The sequence below is a fragment of the Macaca fascicularis genome, chromosome 18 (assembly GCF_037993035.2).
Source record: "Macaca fascicularis isolate 582-1 chromosome 18, T2T-MFA8v1.1".
Classification (NCBI taxonomy): domain Eukaryota; kingdom Metazoa; phylum Chordata; class Mammalia; order Primates; family Cercopithecidae; genus Macaca; species Macaca fascicularis.
Window position 1 is genome coordinate 69440935 of NC_088392.1, and position 21749 is coordinate 69462683.

Here is a 21749-nt window from a genome sequence, read left to right on the forward strand (position 1 = left end):
AGTTGCTGGAACTACAGGCGCGTGCCACCACACCTGACTAATTTTTGTATTTTTAGTATAGACGAGGTTTCACCGTATTAGCCAGGATGGTCTCAATCTACTGACCTCGTGATCTGCCTGCCTTGGCCTCCCAAAGGATGCTATTTCCAAATAAGGCCACATTCACAGGTACTGAGGGTTAGCACCCTTTTGGGGAACATAACTGAATTCGCAACTGGAAATTAGGTAACTGTATTATACTGATGTTGAACTTGTTGAATTCAGTAACTGTACTGCAATTGTACAAGAAAATGTCCTTGTTTTAGGAAATACATACCGAAATATTTAAGGGTACTAAGACATTATGTTTGCAATTAACTTTCTTTTTTTTTTTTTTTTTTTTTGAGACGGAGTCTCGCTTTGTCGCCCAGGCTGGAGTGCAGTGGCCGGATCTCAGCTCACTGCAAGCTCCGCCTCCCGGGTTTATGCCCTTCTCCTGCCTCAGCCTCCCGAGTAGCTGGGACTACAGGCGCCCGCCACCTCGCCCGGCTAGTTTTTTGTATTTTTTTTAGTAGAGACGGGGTTTCACCATATTAGCCAGGATGGTCTCGATCTCCTGACCTCGTGATCCACCCGTCTCGGCCTCCCAAAGTGCTGGGATTACAGGCTTGAGCCACCGCGCCCGGCTGCAATTAACTTTCAAATGGTGGTGGCGGGGACACACATACACACATACCCAAGGAGGGAACCATAAAGGAAAGGTGACAAAATGTTAACAACAGGTAAATCTGGGTGGAGGGTATCCAGGAGTTCTTTGTGCTACTCTTACAACTTTTCTGTAACTTTGAAATTATTTCTAAATAAACTTGCAGCACTATTTTCAACAGCAAAGACTTGGAACCAACCCAAATCCCCATCAATGATAGACAGGATAAAGAAAATGTGGCACCTATACACCATGGAATACTATGTAGCCATAAAAAAAGAAGGAGTTCATGTCCTCTGCAGGGACATGGATGAAGTTGGAAATCATCATCCTCAGCAAACTAACACAGGAACAGAAAACCAAATACCGTTATGTTCTCACTCATAAGTGGGAGTTGAACAACGAGAACACATGGACACAGGGAGGGGAATATCACACACTAGGGCCTGTTGGGGGGTGGGGGAAAGAGGAGGGGGAGCATTGGGACAAATACCTAATGCATGCGGGGCTTAAAACCTAGATGATGGGTTGACAGGTGCAGCAAACCACCATGGTACATGTATACCCATGTAACAAACCTGCACGTTCAGCACATGTATCCCAGAACTTAAAATTAAAACGCATACACACACACACACACACACACACACACACACACACACACACAAATAAGACCAATGAGTAAGTACAACAAAAGTTCAGAGTCTATGTAAGAAAATAAAACTGGGATATAAAAGACAATCTCAAAAAATAAACACATCACTTATTTTCAGAAGGTACATTATAAAGATGCCCATCCTTCCTATATAAATCTAAGTAACATTAAATCAAAATCACAAGGAAGTTCATATGAAAAAGTAAATGCATATGAATAGCTGAGAAAGTTTTGAAAAGGAAAACAGGAAATTTGTCCTTCTAGGAATCACAACCTCATGGTTAAGAGTATAGGCTCTGGGCTGGGCGCCATGGCTCACGCCTAAATCCCAGCACTTTGGGAGGCTGAGGCAGGCAGATCACGAGGTCAGGAGATGGAGACCATCCTGGTGAAGAGACCAACACGGTGAAACTCCATCTCTACTAAAACTACAAAAACTTAGCCGGGTGTGGTGGTGGGTGCCTGTAGTCCCAGCTACTCGGGGGAGGCTGAGGCAGGAGAATGGTGTGAACCAGGGAGGTGGAGCCTGCAGAGCCAAGATTGCCCCACTGCACTTTAGCCTGGGTGACAGAGTGAGACTCCATCTCAAAAAAAAAAAAAAAAAAGAGTCTAGGCTCTGGAGTTACAAAGTTAGGTTATAGTCCTAGCTTGTAATTTGAGTAAATTTAACCTCTTGAAGTCTATTTATCTATGAAACTAAAGATGTCAAGAATACTTAACTCTTGATGGCTCTGTGAGAAATGAGTTAATAAATATGTTATTTATCACAGGCACTGTCACACAGTCAATTATCAATACACATTAGTTGCTGTTATCATGGTTATAATCAGCAGCATCAAGATATGTGGTATTGGCATAGAAATAAACAATTAGGCCGGGTGCAGAGGCTCACGCTGGTAATCCCAGCACTTTGGGAGACCAAGGTGGGCAGATCACAAGGTCAGGAGCTCAAGACCAGCCTGGCAAACAAAGTGAAACTCGTCTCTACTAAAAACACAAAAACTAGCCAGGTGTGGTGGCAGGCGTCTGTAGTCTCAGCTACTCAGGAGGCTGAGGCAGGAGAAGCACTTGAACCGGGAGGTGGAGGTTGCAGTGAGCAGAGAAGGCACCACTGCACTCCAGCCTGGGTGACAGCAAGACTCCGTCTCAAAAAATAAACGAACAATTAAATCCCTCAAAAAGAGCCCAGAAACAGGCCCAAGAGTAAAAAGAATTTGTAAATGCTAAAAGGTGGCATTTTGAACCAGTGTGAAGACAGATTTAATAACTAGCAGTAGTGAAGTATATCATCTGAGGAAAGAAAAAATTACCTCACAACACACATAAAATCCAGAGTAAAGAGCTAAATGACTTGCAAGACAAAACAAAACACAAACCTGTAGGTAGAATTTTTAACATCATCTTCAAGTGGAGAAAAAATTCTTGAAACACAAAATCCAAAAGGTATAGAAGGAACATTATGCACAGACATGGAAAAGTCTTTGCAACATAAAGACAAAGAATATCTATAATATATTGAAGAGTCCCTAAAAATTTATAAGAAAAAGACAAGCCAAGAGTAAAACTGGCAAAGGTTATGAGCAAGCAGTTCACCACAAGGAGAGATGCATAGTAGCCTTCAATTGAAAAAGCAAATTAAAATAATTTTAAGATATCTTTATTCATATATATAACTAACAAAAATAAAATGATGTTCTATTAATCGCCCTAAAAAAACTGAGAAAATATAGAAAGAGCTTTAAACCTGCTAACATCCGTGGCTCTGTTTATCATCAAAAGAAAAAGCAACACCTATCATGCCATTAGAACACTTCATTATGGAAAGAGGAAAAACAAAAACAAAACACAGGTAGAAAAGCAATCACTGAACCTTACTGTTAGAAGGAAAGAAACTAAGCTTATGAGGTCTGACCACTCACCAACACAAGAAAGTACCACTGACAATGACCTATATGCAGCATTTACTCAAACTCCAGAGGCAAGGCAGTTCAATAAAGCACTTCTCAACAACTGTTAAAAATTACTTCTTTATAATCTTCAAATTGCTTCAAAATGATAACAAACATCTGTTTAACAAACCTTTTAAAAACTCTGTCAGGAATCAAAGGCAACTTTCAGTGTCTGCATTTATTAACATTCATCTTTAAGGCAACATCTAATCATTTTTCTAAGATATCTACCTGTCTCCATGATTTCTCTCTTATTGGTAGGGCCCAGGAAGTATCAGAAATATCTTTCAGAACCTTGGAATTCTTCTAGACCTAGAGACATGAAATCATGTAAAGCTACATGCACCTTACTATTTTCTTATTATTTATTTGTTTTTAATATTATAAACTTCACACTATGATCTCTTATGACAAAAAAATGACAGGGGAAAAGCACAAACACAGTCCCTCACTGCTACAAATTCTGCATTTGAGGAAATCACAGGGGTCAGCACAACCAGAGTGCAATGGATGAGCCTCACTCTGGGAACCACCTTCATGATCATGGTATCTATCCTGCCAGATAAGTGTACTGTCTATTTTCTTTTTGTTTGTTCTAGTTTTTCTAATTTAAAGAGCAACTTCTTGTTACAAAAATGAGAAGATAAAAAGGAGATACACTATGTGTTCTGTGTCACCTATTATTTCAAGTTTCCTGAACTGTAGATTCATGACTTCTTACTCTTGCTATAAATTTATCTCTAAGAATCATCAATATTGTTTTCCCTTTTTTGAAACATCAGTCATTGTAAGAATCCTATTCATCATCTGACAACATCCTAAGAGGTTCACAACCCTCTCTTCTACTTGACATTTGTCATGAGTTTCTCCTTCTGACTTACAGTCTATGCATTTAAACAAAAACAAAACAAAACAAAAACTAAGACCCAGTTGGAGTGATGATGCGATGGGGTGGGGGAAAAGGGGAGATGGTGAGAAGATGCGCAGGGGAGCCACTTTAGCTCCACCCTAATTTCTACCTGCTACCCCCATAGAATTCTTTGATATGGCTAATTAGTATCTTTTCTCAATCACTAGAAGTGCTATATAAATGAACATATAATACTTGTTCTACTCTGACCCCCTCCCTCCACCAGTGTGCTTCCTAACCTTTCATATAAGAAGTGTGGGGCATTTTAAGACTTTTCACTCCTTCAGGGGGTACACTGTTAGAATTTTAAGCCTCACTCTTACTGGTTTTCCAATGTTTCCTAAAGTCTAGTGCACACATCTTAAAATCCAGAACTCTCTTTCCTGCTACTTTTAATATAAACCCAAGATGACACGGCTTCTATCTGCAAAGGTTCTTTCTAGAATTTACATATCACTAGCTTTTTTTTTTCTATTGATCCTAATTAAGTTCAAAATAGCAAATATCTTAACAGCTTACCACTTCAAATATAAAATTAAATTAGTCAGATGCTCTGCTTTAAGAAACACATTTCCAGAAGCTGTTGGACTAACCAGTTTGCTTTATACCAATACTGTAACCTGAATTAAGATACCATCGATGCCCATACCTTTCAAATATTCTAACCACATCTGTACAACCAAATAGTATTTTCCATACAGATGTCTAACTTGTGTAACTACTGTACTTTTATCCCCTTCTGTGACAGAGATAACTACCTGTTCTCCCAAAATTCATTCTCCCCTTCTACGGTATGCAGTCCTCACTGGGAGGTGGCTGACCTGCTAGGAACTATTTTTTCCAGCTCTCCTTACACTCAGATAAATCCATATGACTTGCTTATATCAATTAAAGTAAGAGGAACGGATGTGTGCCAGAGTTTTTAGGAAGTATAATTGCGACGCTGGGCATGGTGGCTCACGCCTGTAATCCCAGCACTCTGGGAGGCTGAGGCGGGTGGATCACTTGAGGTCAGGAGTTTGAGACTAGCCTGACCAACATGGTGAAACCCATCTCTACTAAAAATACAAAAAGTAGCCAGGCAAGGTGGTGCACACTTGTAATCTGAGGGACTCAGGAGGCTGAGGCAGGAGAATCGCTTGAACCTGGGAGGTGGAGGTAACAGTGAGCTGAGATCGTGCCACTGCACTCCAGCCTGGGCAATAGAGTGAGACCCCATTTCAAAAAAAAAATTAATTTAAAAATAAAAAATAGCCGGGCGCGGTGGCTCACGCCTGTAATCCCAGCACTTTGGGAGGCCGAGGCGGGCGGATCACAAGGTCAGGAGATCGAGACCACGGTGAAACCCCGTCTCTACTAAAAATACAAAAAATTAGCCGGGCGGGGTTGTGGGCGCCTGTAGTCCCAGCTACTCGGGAGGCTGAGGCAGGAGAACGGCGTGAACCCGGGAGGCGGAGCTTGCAGTGAGCCGAGATTGCGCCACTGCACTCCAGCCTGGGCGACAGAGCGGGACTCCGTCTCAAAAAATAAATAAATAAATAAATAAAAATAAAAAAAATAAAAATAAAAAATACAGATACAAATACAAAAATTAGCTGAACATGGTGGCATACACCTGTAATCCCAGCTAGTTGGGAGGCTGAGGTGGGAGGATCACTTGAACCCAGGAGGCAGAGGTTGCAATGAGCAGAGATCGTGCCACTGCACTCCAGCCTGGGCTACAGAACGAGACTGTCTCAAAACAAACAAACAAAACCAAAAAACAACAAAAAAAAGAAGTATGGTTATTGGATATTTACAGAATATGATATAAAGAAACAGAACTCCTATATTGTAAGTGGGTGAATATGCTTAGGTTAAATAGTGCTCTTTAACATTTACAAGCTATTAAACTGAATCAAACCTTAGTTTCTCCATCAGACTCAAGTAGAATGCTTATTTGAAATTCATCCTGAGCATTAATCATACTAGTTTAGCACAAGTCTACCACTTCAGAGAGTCTTGAGTCAAAAACATTTGTGGTTACTGCCTGAGCTTTTAGTGAAGAACTACTTGTTACTTCTTTCTCTCAGGCCCATGATAGGCAGACAATGCCAGCTGACTGCTGCATGTTCCTACAATCAAAAATACTTAATAAATGTCTATGTGTCATTGTTCTATGTGCTTAGAACAACTTTAGTAACCAAAACTGAGATCCCTACCCTCATAGAGCTTACATTCCAGTGGCAGCCATTCCAGTCATTTGGAGTTGGCAGTTCCAAGCCTATCTGCCAACCTTTATGTAAAGACTTAATAAACATGGGCAATAATAAACTGTTAACATGTGAAGGAGTTGTACTGTAGATATTCTTTGCTGGATAATAATGCTACAAAAATTAAGCTAGTATTCCCGCTAGAAAACAATGTTTCAGCTTATTAGGGAGGACAAAGGGTACATTCTTAGATACAATTGGAGAAATAAAAGGAAATCAAAGAAGAAAAGGCTACTAAGATGGTGAAGGAAATTACTATTAACGTAAGAACTTGACACAGTGGCAAGAGAGTGGCAAATAAAATTTCCACTGGTAGCTTTAGATGAGACTCTTCTTCCCGACAGTGATGTTCGTATAACAATAATATTTACAAGGCTGGAGGTGGTGGCTCATGCCTATAATCTCAGCACTCTGGAAGGCCAAGGTCGGGGAGGATCAAACTCAGGAGTTTGAGACCAGCCTGGGCAACAGAGGAATGCCCCGTCTCTGGAAAAATAAAAACAAAGGCCGGGTGTGGTGGCTCACGACTGTAATCCCAGCACTTTGGGAGGCTGAGGTGGGTGGATCACGAGGTCAGGAGATTGAGACCAACCTGGCCAAAGTGGTGAAACTCCGTCTCAACTAAAAATACAAAAATTAGCTGGGCATGGTGGCGTGTGCCTGTAATCCCAGCTACTCAGAAGGCTGAGGCAGGAGAATCGCTTGACCTGGGGAGTTGGAGGTTGCAGTGAGCTGAGATCATGCCACAGCATTCCAGCCTGGCGACAGAACAAGATTCTGTCTCAAAAAAATATAAAAATAAAAATTAAATAAAATTAGCCAGGCATAGTGGTGCACACCTGTGTCGCAGCTACTGGGGAGGCTGAGGTGACTGCATTGCTTGAGCCCAGGAAGAAGAGGCTGCAGTAAGCGGTGATTGTGCCACTGGACTCCAGCCTGGGAGACAGAGTGACCCTCTGTCTCAAAAAAATGATGTACAGGAACCAACTAGTATAGAAGACTATAAGAATGAGGAACAAGCCAGTATGGAAGAACCCTTGCTTCCTCTAGAAGTATAGCCTTGAATGACTGATGAGTCTGTACCAAGATGCAGGAAACTGCTATTATAGTGACAGGGCAAATTAGAAAATGGTTGTCTTTCCGCAACACGTCTGACACGTTGACTAAATCATCAGGCAATAAAGACCTTCCATCTATCTCTACTAACTCACCTAGAAATAAATGATATAATTAGTAGAAATAAAGGCAATATTGTACAGTAGCAATTTGATCCAGCTTCTGAGGCAGAAGACAGATTTGAGTACACACTCCATATATATGTGTATATGTATGTATAGAGAGTATGTATGTGTATATACAGAGAGAGAATATATAGACTTCACAAACCCAAACCTATAAAAGGGCAATATTTGCTACAGTTTAGTGTAATAACTCATCTTTTGCATGTTTCTTTATTCTTTTGATGAGTTAAGTTTAGGAAAAAAAGAAACTTTATTGGGAAAACATGCTCTGCTAATCTGGCTGAACAAACACCTTATTTTATAAAAAGATGAAGAATGTCTTGGACTTAGTACATCATTTTCCATTACTAACCCCAACTTACAAAAAGATGGCATTTGCTACAGTTGTTAGTGTAGTAACACATATTTTTCAGTTAATGAATATATTTAATATCTGACCTTAATTAACATCTGATGTCTATTATAAAACATGCACCACAAAGTTACTTCCATTAAAAAGAAAAGCATAGGCTGGGTGTAGTAGCTCAAGCCTGTAGTCTCAGCTGCTCAGGAAGATTACTTGAGCCAAGGAGTTCGAGGCTGTAATGAGCTATGATCACGCCACTGCACACCAGCCTGGCCAAACAGAAAGAAAGAAAAATAAAATAAAAAACAAAAAAAAGGAAGAAAATAAAATAATTAAAAAGTATTGCTGGGCGCGGTGGCTCATGCCTGTAATCCCAGCACTCTGGGAGACCGAGGCGGATCACCTGAGGTCAGGAGTTCGAGACCAACCTGACCAACATGGAGAAATCCCATCTCTACTAAAAATACAAACAATAAGCTGGGCATGGTGGTGTATGCCTGTAATCCCAGCTACTCAGGAGGCTGAGGCAGAAGAATCGCTTGAACCCGGGAGGCAGAGGTTGCAGTGAGCCGAGATCGCGCCATTGCACTCTAGCCTGAGCAACAAGAGTGAAACTCCATCTCAAAAAAAAAAAAAAAAAAAAGTATTAATTGAACATTCTTTGCCAACAATTCAAATGCACTATTTAATGAAGAAGAAAAAAGACAAGAAATCTCCCTTTCCATCATTGCTCCTCATTCCTAAAAAAGTTACGGCATACACAACAGGCTTGTAGTCAGCCCTAGATTTAAATCCCAGTTCTGCTAGTTGTGTGACCTTAGCATATTATATATACTTTCTGATCCTCGGTTTCTTCATCTGTAATAAATCCCTACCTCAAGGGATCCAGCACAGTCGCTCACACCAGTAATCCTAGCACTTCAGGAGGCTGAGGCAAGCGGACTGCTTGAGCCTAGGAGTTCAAGACAGCCTGGGTTGGCCGGGCGTGGTGGCTCACGCCTGTAATCCCAGCACTTTGGGAGGCCGAGGCGGGCGGATCACAAGGTCAGGAGATCGAGACCACGGTGAAACCCCGTCTCTACTAAAAATACAAAAAATTAGCCGGGCGCGGTTGTGGGCGCCTGTAGTCCCAGCTACTCGGGAGGCTGAGGCAGGAGAATGGCGTGAACCCGGGAGGCGGAGCTTGCAGTGAGCCAAGATCGCGCCACTGCACTCCAGCCTGGGCGACAGAGCAAGACTCCGTCTCCAAAAAAAAAAAAAAAAAAAAAAAAAAGACAGCCTGGGCAACATGGTGAAACCCTGTCTCTATTCTAAAAAATAAAAAATAAAAAAAAACAGGCCGGGCATGGTGGCTCACACCTGTAATCCCAGCACCTTGGGAGGCTGAGGCGGGGGGATCCCTTGAGCCTAGGGGGTTTAAGATGAGTCTGAGCAACATGGTGAGACATTTTAAATTTTAAAAATCAAAAACAAAAAATCAGCAGGGCATGGGGGCTCACAACTGTGGTCCTAGCAGCTACTCAGAGACTAAGGTGGGAGGATCACTTGAGCCTGGGAGGCAGAAGCTGCAGTGAACCAAGGTTTTGCCACTGCACTCCAGCCTGGGTGACAGAGTGAGACTCTGTCTCAAAAATAAAAAATAAATACCCATCTCATTCCTAATTTTTCTGTGTATTTTGGAAACACATTTCAAAGATTCAAGTCAAATGTGATAATGCATACAAAAGTGTGGCATAGTACCTATTACAGGACAGGCTTTCTTCTTTCCCTACCCAATGCCAAAGAGGAGTGAATGGGTGGGAAATGAAAAAGGACAGAGAAGATAAAGTTACAAACTCCATATTATAACACTCCTCATTTTCTCAAACCCTTTTCTACTATTTTTGTTTATTACTCCCAATCTTTTGAAGCTTTTCTGTAACTCATACTGTCCTATAGGGTTAGAGTATGAGGCAGGTTTCACACAGCGCCTATCAAACAGGTGGGGAAATCTAGGGAAGTTTCTGTACTTAAATTAAGCTTAACAGCAATGCCTTATAGGGAGAATCTGAGTATCCTAACAGGGAACTCGAAACAGTGATTTTTAAATAGTGAGGAGCTGGTAAGGTGGGAAAGGAGGGTGATTGGCAAGGCTACAGGGTTCACCCACCTCACAATCAGAGCATTTGTAGGCCAAATATTTTATTTGATCAAAGAGCTCAGCAGTTAACAAAAACAAGGCAAAAACTGAGAATCAGTCAGAAAATATTTTACCATCAAAACATTTTACCTATTTGTGAGGCTTTTATAAGACTCCAACGGGCTGCCTAGAAATCAGGCCAAAAGGTTTATGTTACAGCAAAGACTTTCTGGAAAAACAGACTCTAATTTTTTTTTTTTTTTTTTTTGAGACAGTCTCCCTCTGTCGCCCAGGCTGGAGTGCAGTGGCGCAATCTCGGCTCACTGCAAGCTCCGCCTCCCAGATTCACACCATTCTCCTGCCTCAACCTCCCAAGTAGCTGGGACTACAGGCGCCCGCCACCTCGCCCGGCTAATTTTTTGTATTTTTTAGTAGAGATGAGGTTTCACCATGTTAGCCAGGATGGTCTCGATCTCCTGACCTTGTGATCCGATCGCCTCAGCCTCCCAAAGTGCTGGGATTACAGGCGTGAACCACTGTGCCCGGCCTACAGATTCTACTTTTCAAATATCAACTTACAAACTTTCAGAACACTATAATTTTAGTTTCTTTGTTTTAGAAAATCTATTTCACAAAACTTAAAAAGTTAAACATTTTCCAATGCCATGCTTGTCTTGTTCTAAATATTAACTGTATGTGTATAAAAACAAATATCCAGAACAAGTTGTCCATACCTTTGTCAATTAAAAAAAATTAAGTGTAAATTTTGATAATAGTGGCTATTTTTCTGATATAATGTTGCAAAGTTTTTATTCAAACAGCCACAATTACTTGTTAATTGACATCATAACTATCCACTTCAACAGAATAATTAAGTCATTTTTCTAATTTTATTACGAAAAAATCTGGGCTGGGCGCAGTGGCTCACGTCTGCAATCCCAACACTTTGGGAGGCTAAGGCAGGCAGATTACCTGAGGTCAGTAGTTCAAGACCAACCAGGCCAACATGGTGAAACCCCATCCCTACTAAAAATAAGAAAATTAGCTGGGTATGGTGGCACACACCTGTAATCCCAGCTACTCAGGAGGATGAGGCAGGGAGAACTGCTTGAACCCGGGAGGCAGAGGTTGCAGTGAGCCGAGACTGCATCTCAAAACAAAAACAAAAACAAAAACCGGCTGAGGTGGCTCACACCTGTAAGCCCGGCACTTTGGGAGGCCAAGACAGGTGGATCACCTGAGATAGGAAGTTGGAGACCAGCCTGACCCACATGAAGAAACCCCATTCTCTACTAAAAACACAAAAATTAGCCGGGCATGGTGGCACACACCTGTAATCCCAGCTACTTGGGGGGCTGAGGCAGGAGAATCACTTGAACCCAGGAGGCTGAGGTTGTAGTGAGCCGAGATTGAGCCACTGCACTCCAGCCTGGGAGACAGAGCGAGACTCCAACTCAAAAAAAAAAAAAAAAAAAAACCAAAAAACAAAAACCTAGCATAATATCTGTCACACCACAGGTTTAATAAACATTTGCTTAATTAGTATAACTGCAATTTGCCTGAGAAAGTTCCGTGCCAAGTCCATGGGTCAGTTTTTTTATAATCTTTCCTTATAGCTAATTTGATTCCAAAATTGAGACTCAAACATTTCCTTAAAATTTTATCAATACGGTCATGCATCACTTAACATATATTCTGAGAAATGCCTCATTAGGCAATTCTGACATTATGTGAACACTCTAGAGTGTACTTACACAAACCTACGTGGTATAGCTGACTACAACCTTAGGCCATATAGCATGGCCTATTTCTCTCAGGCTACAAACCTGTACAGCAGGCAACAGTACAGAATACTGCAAGCAACTGTAACACAGTAAGTATTTGTGTATTTAAACATAACTAAATGTAGAACAGATCAGTAATTACACAGTATAAAGAAAAATGGTACACCTGTATAAGGCAGCTCTACTATAATCTTAGAGGATCACCATCATGGACTGAAACTTCCTTAGGCAGAGCATGACTATATTGTAACAATTTCAACTGTGGCAGAAAACACATTTATATAAAGCGGACAGGCCGGGCGCGGTGGCTCAAGCCTGTAATCCCAGCACTTTGGGAGGCCGAGACGGGCGGATCACGAGGTCAGGAGATCGAGACCATCCTGGCTAACACGGTGAAACCCCATCTCTACTAAAAAATACAAAAAACTAGCCGGGCGAGGTGGCGGGCGCCTGTAGTCCCAGCTACTCGGGAGACTGAGGCAGGAGAATGGCGTGAACCCGGGAGGCGGAGCTTGCAGTGAGCTGAGATCCGGCCACTGCACTCCAGCCTGGGCGACAGAGTGAGACTCCGTCTCAAAAAAAAAAAAAAAAGCGGAGAAACTATTAGAAACCATCAGGCCCAACTACCTTTTGTTTCAAATTGCTAAACTAAGGCCTAGGGAGTTTACTGAACTGACCAAGGCTAAACAGCTCTTCACCATCAGAAATGAAACTAAAATCTAGAGAGTGCTCTACCTTCCAGTCCTTTCCTTATAACACCATATTGCCTTCTCTACTCCTTCCAAATGTCTGACTGCTATTATTTTTAAAGTATCCTTATCTGTAAAATATTAATCACATCAGAATAAAAGTTAGAAGTCAACACATTTGCCAGGAAACAATTTGAAGTATTAAACTTATACACAACCACCACCAACTTTCTCCACCTCACCCCATTTCTGCTTAATGCTAAGAAACTGAAAAGTTACATTAAAAAATTAGAGAAGTGAAAATCCTCTTATGTCAGTTGAAGAAAACCTAGAATCCACATTTTGTTGGGAACAGAGGCTGAAAACCAAACAATCTTGAAGTTTCAGTGGTCAGTCCTTTTCCTCCCAGCACTTCCTGTTCCGTCCTCACCCCCAATAACCCAGCAAAAGTATACCTATGAATTATGCATTCCTTCACACACATTACCGCAAGACAATCAGGACTTTTTTCTTTTTGTCCTAGGTATATATGAACAAGCCATAATTGCGATACTGATTGTCACTACTGTGATGAGATATTACACGCATTTTTAAAAAAATCTAGGATTTGTCTTTAGCATAACTTGGACTTCTATTCGCTAAAATAGTACAACGTATTTAAAATAAATCTTACTAGAGACTAGTTTAACTTCAACTACAACAAATTTTCAGTTCATATTAGAAATATCAAAATGACCTTTAAATTAATGTTTGAAGGATTGCTTAAGCTATTTTGTAAAATCACCTTCTAGAATAAAACCTTGAGAGCAAAAATCTAAAGAATTAACTTAGAGCTATGAAAAAGCATTAAGCTAGTTTTATAACATTTTAGTAGAGCTGTACTCAAAACATTTGTCTGTAGTAGTAAATTCATATAAATCTGCCTACAACCACATCCCTACATGCAATTTAGAATTTATTTAGTATTTATTGTGGTAAGGGCTGTTCTCAAAGATGCTATAAAACAGCTCCTTGACACAGTGAATACTAGGTCAAGAATAACAGACAAGCATGGAAAGAAATAACTACAATGCAAGGAGAGGTGTGTTTTGACATAAGTGTTTTGTGGGAGCACAAAGAGGTCATAACACCAATGTCTTGCTAAGTATATGCCATAATGATGTGTACTTAATGTTCAAATGTATGGTCTTCCTGTACCTCATCCTTCCTCTGGTTATACAAGTTTGAGCACTACTTTTCTCAATCCTCTCTAATTTCCATCCCAAATTAGCCAAACCCCAAATTACCAAAGACAAGATAAGTCAAAGGAATTGTCTCCAGATTTTCAGTAGATAGTAGTGGTAAAAGCAAGGACAAGACGCTGCTGTGGCTGGGTGTGGTGGCCTATAATCCCAGCACTTTGGGAGGCCCAGGCAGGTGGATCGCTGGAACCCAGGAGTTTGAGACCAGCCTGGACAACATGGTGAGACCCTATTTCTCCAAAAAGTTCAAAAATTAGTCAGGCATGCTCCAGTCTGGCCAACATGGTGAAACCCCGTCTCTACTAAAAATACAAAAATTAGCCAGGCGTGGTGGTGCATGCCTGTAATCCCAGCTACTCGGGAGGATGAGGCAAGAGAATCACTTCAACCTGGGAGGCAGAGGTTGCAGTGAGCCAAGATCATGCCATTGCACTCCAGCCTGGGCAACAGAGTCAGACTCCGTCAAAAAAAAAAAAAAAAAAAAAGCCAGGCATGGTGGTGCACACCTGTAGTCCCTGCTACTCAGGAGGCTAAAGTGGGAGGATCCCTTGGGCCCCGGAGGTCAAGGCTGCAGTGAGCTGTGACTGCACCACTGCACTCCACTCTGGGCAACAGAGCGAGATCCTGTCTCAAAAACAAAGCAAAACAAAAAAACAGAAAAGATGCGACTGTTGCTATTTGCTTGGCATATTTATAAGCTGAACAACATTTTAGAAGCAGCAAAATTTGCCTATGGCATCTTCCAGTCTGGGGATTGCCATATATAGCTGATAATGTATTTGCAACTGTTGATGTCCATCTTCTCAAACACCAGGGATAAAGAAAGAACAAAAGGAAAAGAACGCAGAGTTCCTACTAGCAAAATTCAGGCAGCCACAGGGGATATGCAATGTATAGCTAATTCTAGAAGTCATCCCTCTTGAAGGCCTTCCACTTCCTAGGAGAAAGTAGAGTCCAAAGAACCTACACGCCAGCAATTCTACTCCCCTCCCCTAAACAACAGTAAAAGAAGCAATTCTAAGAATCACAGCTTAAAGCAAAATGAAGTATAATGCTACAAGGAACCTGCAGTCTCACAGCTTACTGTACATTTGAACAAGAGAAACTGAAGGGCACTGCTACCCTAGATTTGGCAGGCGGGGGAAGGAGTTGAGGCACAGAGGCTTGTAACTCAGTCCATTAGTACCTCAACAGTACATTATTCTATACTCTAAATTTACAGGTTTCTGTCTTTCCTGGAGTGGGCTTTCAGATCTTAAAGGTAAACCCAAATCCAGACCAGGATATATTGCCATTAAGTCTGCTAGTTCCAAGACAACAGTAGTGCTGCCGTAGCCAACGATTCCTTGGCATACAGACATGTGAAAATGATATTGGCGGCAGCACCGGCTCTTCTCTTTCACCCTCTACTGTTACTATAGCTCCTTTTGCTAAATCTGCCTCTGAGTTTAGACAGGAGCTGGATGGTTAGTAATCACCCAGCAGCTGCAGCTGAGCAATACTCAGCCTAATTGTGGCACTGGAGCAGCTGAGAGGAAGAAAAGAGATAATACATACCCTGCCATAGCCATACACGAACTACCAATAAGACAACACACTTTAATAGAAACAGATTATTTTCTTTAAAGAAAAGTAGTTGTACCTCGCTATAGCACTTATATTTATATTATAAACCTGTTTAAATGTGAACTGAAGGTGACCTAAGCCATGTAGGGTTCTAAACAATGGAAGATCTTACTAAAACTTCCTGTAAATATTCACAAAACAAAGCCTGCACCACAAACATCACCTTTACAACATGACCAAAAGTTCCTGTGATATAAGAATCTGGCACAGATGTGATCTCTTCTTCAACTCTACAACAATGCAAAGCCACAATGTGAACAACTAAAATAGCAAGCCATTACATAAAGCAAATAAAATAGCATGACCCAATGATTCTCTGCATTTCTGAAACTCCAACACCATATTGTAATTTAGAACCAAAACATATTCATCCTTCAGGTGCTGCAAATCTTCATAAACTTTAAACAAAAACTTACTTTATGCTGAGATTTCATGGCATTCTTAAGAATATAAAAACTAAGGCTGAAATTACTGATCTAAAGAATTACTGTTCTAGAAAACTGAAAATAGATAAAAGTCAAAACTTACGATCTTGATGTCATAATTGAGTTTTTTCATTTATGTAATTTTCAGAAAAACAGAGTATTTGATGACAGAATAGTATCCATTCGTTCAATAAACATTTTGATTACCTTCTATTGGTTATTTACAATACACAAGCCGAAGCGGATTTTAATTTTGTAAAACCTGTGTCTTCTCTCAAAATATTAAAACAATTAACTTACTAAAGAAAACCAAGTAGAACTTTATTTAGAAATTTTTTCCCAACAATTCTCTAATTATTGTACATTTAGGAGTATTTGACTTTTTTTTTTTTTTTTTTTTTTGAGACAGTCTCACTCTGTTGCCCAGGCTGCAATGCAGTAGCACTATCTCAGCTCACTGCAATCGCTGTCTCCGGGTTTCAAGCAATTCTTGTGCCTCAGCCTCCCAGGTAGCTGGGATTACAGGGGTGCACCACCACACCCAGATAATTTTTGTACTTTTTAGTAGAGATGGGGTTTCACCATGTTGGCCAGGCTGGTCTCAAACTCCTGGTCTCAAGTGATCCCCTTGCCTCCGCCTCCCAAAGTGCTGGGATTACAGGTGTGAGCCACCATGCCCAGCCTGACGTGTTCAAAGTCGTTATACATACTAGCTGGTATATGACAATTATGATTTAACAAATCTATTCCTATTTGCAAAGGATAGCCTAGGTAGTGTTCTAAAGTCAGTCACCAAATTATGTTCTTAAACCAAGCACCTCATATAGTACATTATACACTGGATTCCTTAAAAAAAATTCATGTAAAATAAAACATAGAAACAGATTCTGCATACAGACGTAGGGCTTAATGTATTACACTAAAACCAATACCCTTGGTAACTCCTATCAGGTTAAAACAACTTTGTCACCACTTCAGAAGCCAGGTCCCTATCACAATCTCCTCCCTCTTCCTATATATTTCCTTTCATAGAACCACAGGTATTCTATGCTTCTATCTTTACGTTCACAGAAATTTCCTTGCAGGTTTTTTCTTTTTTAATTACCCAAGTTTGGGCGACACCAGAGTTTAGCATCACTTAAATTTTTTTGGCATTAGTCTTCTTTCTTACTATAATGCTAATAGAATAACTGATGCCTACACTGATGTTGTAAAGAAAAACTACCCATAGGAATAAATTATTTACTGTCTTAACATGATGCAAATTTCAACTTTGAGTAAGTCTTACACCATTGGTTGATAATATTTCGCTTATACAGGTTTACTTCTAGTCTTTTAGCACATTTATTCTTTTATCAATACATACCACGAAGGAATTCTACTTGCATAAACAATTTTTCAGCTTGTGAATTTCCTGAACTAAAACACACACAAAAAAACGCCCATGTATTAATGTTATATACTTCGACCATAAGACAAATTCCACCTAACCCAGGAAGACAGGTCAAAGCTGTAATTTCACTTTCAGATGAACAGAAAGGAATCAATTTTGTGGTTTATGAAGTCAGCAAAACCTAACTGCGAAATTAAAGCTATTATAACATTACGGTGGTTACAACAGAGTATGTATTTTAAGAGCCCTTTTATCTTTTATCCTGGAAACATGGATATAAACTGTTTTGTTTTCAGATCAAAGGCAACTGTCTATTTCAAATGTAGGACCCTCTGAAATGTTAACCAGCATTTAAAATCTCCACCGACTTTTAGCTAATGTCCAAAAATTAAAATACAATTTAACTTCCTTTTCTTACATGTCAATTGTGGCAGGGGTCTCACATTTATAAGCAAACAAAAACAACAAAACCATATATATTATTTGCTAAAGTAAAACTTCCTTACTGTACAATATATGAAAATCGTAAGTGATGCATACAAGATCCTTGGTTAATACAAGATACTCCTTTATTACCTGACCAAAATGCTTCCTGTCCACCGTGTGCCAAGCACTGTGACAGTTATTAGATTTACCATGCACTTTTCCTTAAATGCAGTCATGTGTATACATTTAGTAATATTTTCCTTAGTGAGTTATTTAACTTTAGAAATTTAACAGGATGGTTTAAACACATTTAAAATTATCAAGACATCTTTGGCACTAATCTTACAATTATAATACATGAAGATACTATAATCATATTATATACACGTGAAATCAACTATGTGAAAACACACATCCGTGGAACGTATATACATAATAAATGGTATGGACATAAAATTGTGCTTCCACCAGACTTTATTTCCTTTAATAATGTACAAATTAGACCGTATGTTATTCCACGCCTGTATCAATTAATTATGCAGAAAATAATTCAACCAAATCCGAACTGTTAAGTCCTACTCAAAACAAAAACTAAAGTCCCTACACCAGACTTGATTTTCAAAGAGCTTCTTAAAACAACTCTGCTCCATGCCCAATAAAGTGAAAGCTGGAAGCAATTATCAAGAAGAAAAACACACTTTAAGACAAAATTTTCTTTAACACATGTGGACAGGGAACCGAACGCAACGGGAGGCGGAGTGGCATGAAAAAGTGGACGCTGAATGGTAAATTTCCCAACCCCCAATCCAAAACAAAGGAAAACTTTAAACATGTTGCGGTTTTCAATCAAACCGAGTAAAGCCCGAGAGGCTCACCCACTCGCCCCACACACCCTCTCCTCTCCCCGCACAGCTGCTACTGGCGTCGGCCGAGACACAGACCCCCAGCCTTTAGGACCGAAAAGGGACCGCTTCCCTCGCCCCCACTTCGGCCGTGTGGGCAAAAATAAACCTCGCCTCCACGCCGCCGGGCTGTCCACACGACCCCAAAGACAAGCGGTGGAGAGTGTCCCCACGCCCCTGGGACCTCAGGTCGGACTTGGGCGGGACCCGGCAGGACTGAATGGGGCAGAGACCAAGTCAGGGGCGAGCAGGTAGCGCGGGGAACGAGACGAGCCCGCGGGGCGAGCCGGGGGAGGGGAGAAGTTTCTTCCCAACTTCCCGACTCTGGCCCGCGGGGGCGGGGAACCGCGGCGGTGCTGGCGGCTCCGGGCGCTGGGGCCTAGCCCTGTCCGTGCCGGGGTGGACCCCTCCGCCCGCGGGGCCCCACCCGGTCCTTACCTGTCCTCCGGCCGCGCTCTCATGAGTCGCTGCTGCCGCAGCTCGAGGTGGCGGGAGGGGACGGAGGGCGGAGGCGAGGCCCGCGGGCCCTCTCCCTCCTCCACCTCCTCGTCCCGGGGCGCCCGGCTGCAGCAACCACTGCAGAGCCGGCCCGGGACGCGTTGCTTCAGGACGAGGGAGTTCCCTGGCTCCCCACCCCTCGGCCTCACTCTCCACCTCCTTCCCCCGGCCCCGCCCCCTCACTTCTAGCGGGGGCGGGGGCGGGCGCGGGGCGGGGGCTGCGGCTACCTGCGCGCGCCGCCGTCCGCTCACCGGAACTCGGGCCACGCCGGCCAGGCTCCAGGGCCCCCAGCCTTCCGGCGCTTACGCCCCCGCCAGGTCCCCTCCGCGGGCTCTGGGCCGCTTTGCTGTGGTCTAGGTATGCGACCGGTCCGTGTCACTTCTCCCGACCCAACATGGCGGCGGGGTCCGGGGCGGATTCCCGGGGGCGGTGCAGGCTGAGGGGGCGTGAGGAGGAGGTGCTTCCCCGCCCGGAGAGCAGGCCCGCGGCGCCCCTTCCCAGCCGCGAACCCACCGACGCTCGGCTGCCGCGGGGATTGAATGGGGCGCCCCGATTCCGCCCCTCTGCCTTTCTCTTTTCCTTGGCCCGGCTCTCCGTAGTGCCCAGGGCTTTGGGGCTTGTTTTTGCGGGGGAGGACGGGGTTGAGTTTTTTTGGCTGGCTGCTTCTCAGCACTATGCTTCCGCACCCTTTGTCGTTGGTAGTAAAATCTCAGCCCAACCGCGTGAGCCGGGGGCGTTACTCACACTCTCGTCACTATCCAGATGCCGTCCAAACAACGTTCACGTCTGGCCTCCTTCCGAGGCAGGGATCCTGTCCCTGCCCCCAGGAGCTTCCTGTTAACTGTAGGTCGAACCAGCCTTGCCGGGAGGGGAACCGAAGCTGAGTTATGTTTGGCGACTATCTCAGTAATGGTGGCTTTGGCTTATGTTGGGACAGCGTATGTCTATATGCTGCTGGCGGCAGCCCAGTGAGGGAAGTGCAACAAGTATGGTTATCCTGCTCGAAAGCTGTGGAAACAGCGACCCCGAAAGTGGAGGAGCCAAGCTGGAATCGTGTCGGTCTGAAGCCGCGCACCTTTCCTATGAGCCTCGTACCCAGTCGCTGAAGAAGGGGGAGGACCCGGAAGGATGGGGTGGGGGCGTTAATCAAGGTCCTCATGAACTGACCCTTGAGGCACTTCTGCTGCAGTCACTTCTGCCTTGTCAGACTTTCGGAGTAACTTCCTTTCTTTATTTCCTCTTTGGTGGGGTTATCAGAATAGTTGTGTGACTATTGGTTTCCTTTGCGGTTTTTAGTGAAATTCAGAATCATCGACAGATACGAAATAGTACAGTCATACGTGTCAGTATTTCGGTGTTCTAGGAACTTAAGGAAATGCACATAAGGGTTTGAACATTTTTTTTTCAGCTCACTAAATGAACGAAAGGTAGGCATAGGCATTAAAGATACACATAATGTGGAACGGTGCTGTATTTTCTTTAGCTACTAAAACTTCATTTGTCTTTGACTGTCTCAGGGTTGTAAAATTTTATGTAGGTCTATATTCAGCTTTTATTAAAGTAGAAAATTCCTTGAGCTGTTGAGTTTCTTCACTAAATAGAGATGTCTTTGTCTTCTTAAACACTCAGTCTAAAAACCAGCTCTGAAATACGCCGGGCACGGTGGCTCACACGTGTAATCCCAGTATTCTGGGAGTCCCAAGACAGCAGGATCGCTTGAGCCCAGGAGTTGGAGACCAGCCTGGGCAACATGGGAGACCTCCTATCTAATAAAATATATTTTTAAAAATAATAAATGAAATTAAATAGTAGTTTGCCCCAGTTTAAGGGGTAAGGTGGCTTTGAAGATGTTCTATATGGAGTTTTAAAGTTGGGAGAGTATGTCAGAATGTCACCTACAAGTTATAGATTACATTGACTTACTGAGTTGCCTCTCTTCGCCCTTGCTTTTATTTTTATTTTTTAATTACCACATTCCCTGATTTATTTTTTAGTATATTCATCAATGTCAAACTTCAGTCTGTAAATAACCTGGAAAGTTTTCAATCTTAACATTTAGTGGCTCACTTGTTTCCAAGAATATTTTGTTTTAAAAAATTTTAATGAGGAAGAGAAAATCTGGAAAGTCTCACTGAGTTTGATGTAACAAAAATTGCTTTTAATCTGTTCATCCTGAAATGGACAAATAAGCTTGCCCCTACTTTTCCCTCCTGCACAGCATAGAGGTGTGATATGTACATGTGTGTTAGGGAGTGATAAGGAACTTAAGTCTTGAAACCCCTGGAAAAGTCTGCTGGAGGAAAAAGCTAGGGGAAAGCTTTAAACAAACAAACTTTATGAGATATGTCCCTATAAAAGTAAAATGTTTTCATTTAAGTTGATTAATGCTTAAAATTATTTGGCTGGAAGTTTGAAAGGTTGAAAGTTGAACTAGGGCCCACTCAGTACCACCTTGGAACCTGTGATTCTACCAGGAAATGTTTTTGTTTAGGATAAACCTGTCCTACGTGCTATCAGTGATATGCTGCTGCTGCTGCTTCCGCCACTGAGGCTATGATGATGATTTTCTCTTCCTGGTAACAGTAAAAAAGCCTACAGCCCTGCACA

The 21749-nt window shown here is 42.2% G+C and overlaps 1 protein-coding gene and 1 pseudogene across 11 annotated transcripts in view; both read right to left on the reverse strand.

Moving 5' to 3' along the window:
- YES1 (YES proto-oncogene 1, Src family tyrosine kinase) overlaps positions 1–20123 on the reverse strand; it is an 89588-nt gene extending 69465 nt beyond the window's left edge. For 8 of the 11 annotated variants that reach the window (XM_065534051.2, XM_065534048.2, XM_074022751.1 and 5 more), the window contains exon 1: positions 19082–19273. Coding sequence is in view for 1 of the 11 variants with exons in the window: in XM_065534048.2 (XP_065390120.1) it covers positions 19082–19104 (23 nt within the window). In the remaining 10 variants the exon portion in view is untranslated. Of the gene's footprint in view, positions 1–19081; positions 19274–19369; positions 19557–19886 lie in introns of those variants that run through there. The other 3 variants (XM_015440126.4, XM_045378021.3, XM_015440125.4) reach the window with 3 other exon arrangements.
- Positions 3713–3859, reverse strand: LOC123570133 (U1 spliceosomal RNA; annotated as a pseudogene).
- Positions 20124–21749: the final 1626 nt, after the last annotated feature.